Source organism: Wasmannia auropunctata, unplaced genomic scaffold (genome assembly GCF_000956235.1).
Source record: "Wasmannia auropunctata unplaced genomic scaffold, wasmannia.A_1.0 LD280132.1, whole genome shotgun sequence".
In the NCBI taxonomy this organism is placed as follows: domain Eukaryota; kingdom Metazoa; phylum Arthropoda; class Insecta; order Hymenoptera; family Formicidae; genus Wasmannia; species Wasmannia auropunctata.
The window spans coordinates 1-943 of record NW_012082758.1 but is presented as its reverse complement, the minus strand read 5'-3'; the positions used below and the strand labels follow the sequence as shown (position 1 = coordinate 943).

Sequence of the window (943 nt, the reverse complement as noted above, 5' to 3'; positions counted from 1 at the left end):
TGTCCAGCAGAAACCATTCACGATATTTTTCGGCTTTCTTCATTTGAATTTCAGCTAATTCGCGTATTGGACCCGCCTTTCCACCCGATTCGTTCGGCAACTTATCCACTGAGATGTATTTAGAAACGTTCTCTAATGATGAATCAAAATGTGTCTGGAAAAATTGAATAAATTTAAAAAAACTCGTTTGATTACTAATTGTAAGTAGAACAGTAGCATTGAGTATTATTCTTTTAAATTAAAATGTTTATGTTACGAGCAATTATTGTATAATTAATTTGTATAATTCTAGATTTGTTTAAATCTATAAAAGTAAAGTTAAAATTATTTATGACATTAAAATTATTTAATTGCTACATTACATCGTTTGATGCAAATATAGATGCATTTCTTAAAAGCAGCGGCATTATTAAATAATTACACTTAAGGTTAATTAATTAATTTGTGAAACTTACTACGTCTAGTAGTTCCTTCTTCAAAAAAGGTTTTATCATGTTCATTACCAATTCGAAGATGGTTGGTGCGTTTATGATATGGATTTCCTTTATTATAGGAAATGGTGATGCTTCTTGGATATAATATAAATATTTTTTAAATCCGAATGGATTCATTCGTGTAATATGACCAAAGGATAAATTGCTAGCATCGAAGAAGATAACATAACCGTTTGTAGTACCATCCATCAAAAAATACACGTCGCATAACATTAGGAAATATTTGCAAGTGTCATTTAAGTCATAGAGTGAAGGATCGGAGTCTAAATATGCATATAACATTTTGTAGCCATCCTTCGTTATTTCTTCCAGAGGAAAATATGTCCTTTTTAAATCAAAATAATTATCTCAATTTCTTAATATATCGGTATACATATATCGAGACATATCAAAAGATTAGCAAAAATAGTCTGTAATAGCTTTAAAAATCTACAATTAAATATTAGTAC

The 943-nt window shown here is 28.6% G+C and overlaps 1 protein-coding gene across 1 annotated transcript; it reads right to left on the bottom strand.

The window, feature by feature from the left end:
* Positions 1–4: 4 nt before the first annotated feature.
* On the bottom strand, positions 5–819 carry LOC105461706 (alpha-tocopherol transfer protein-like; the record flags this gene model as incomplete). Its single annotated transcript, XM_011708218.1, has 2 exons — positions 5–154; positions 456–819. Coding segments are annotated over 2 exons (514 nt in total), but the record flags the coding sequence as incomplete, so codon positions are not given.
* Positions 820–943: the final 124 nt, after the last annotated feature.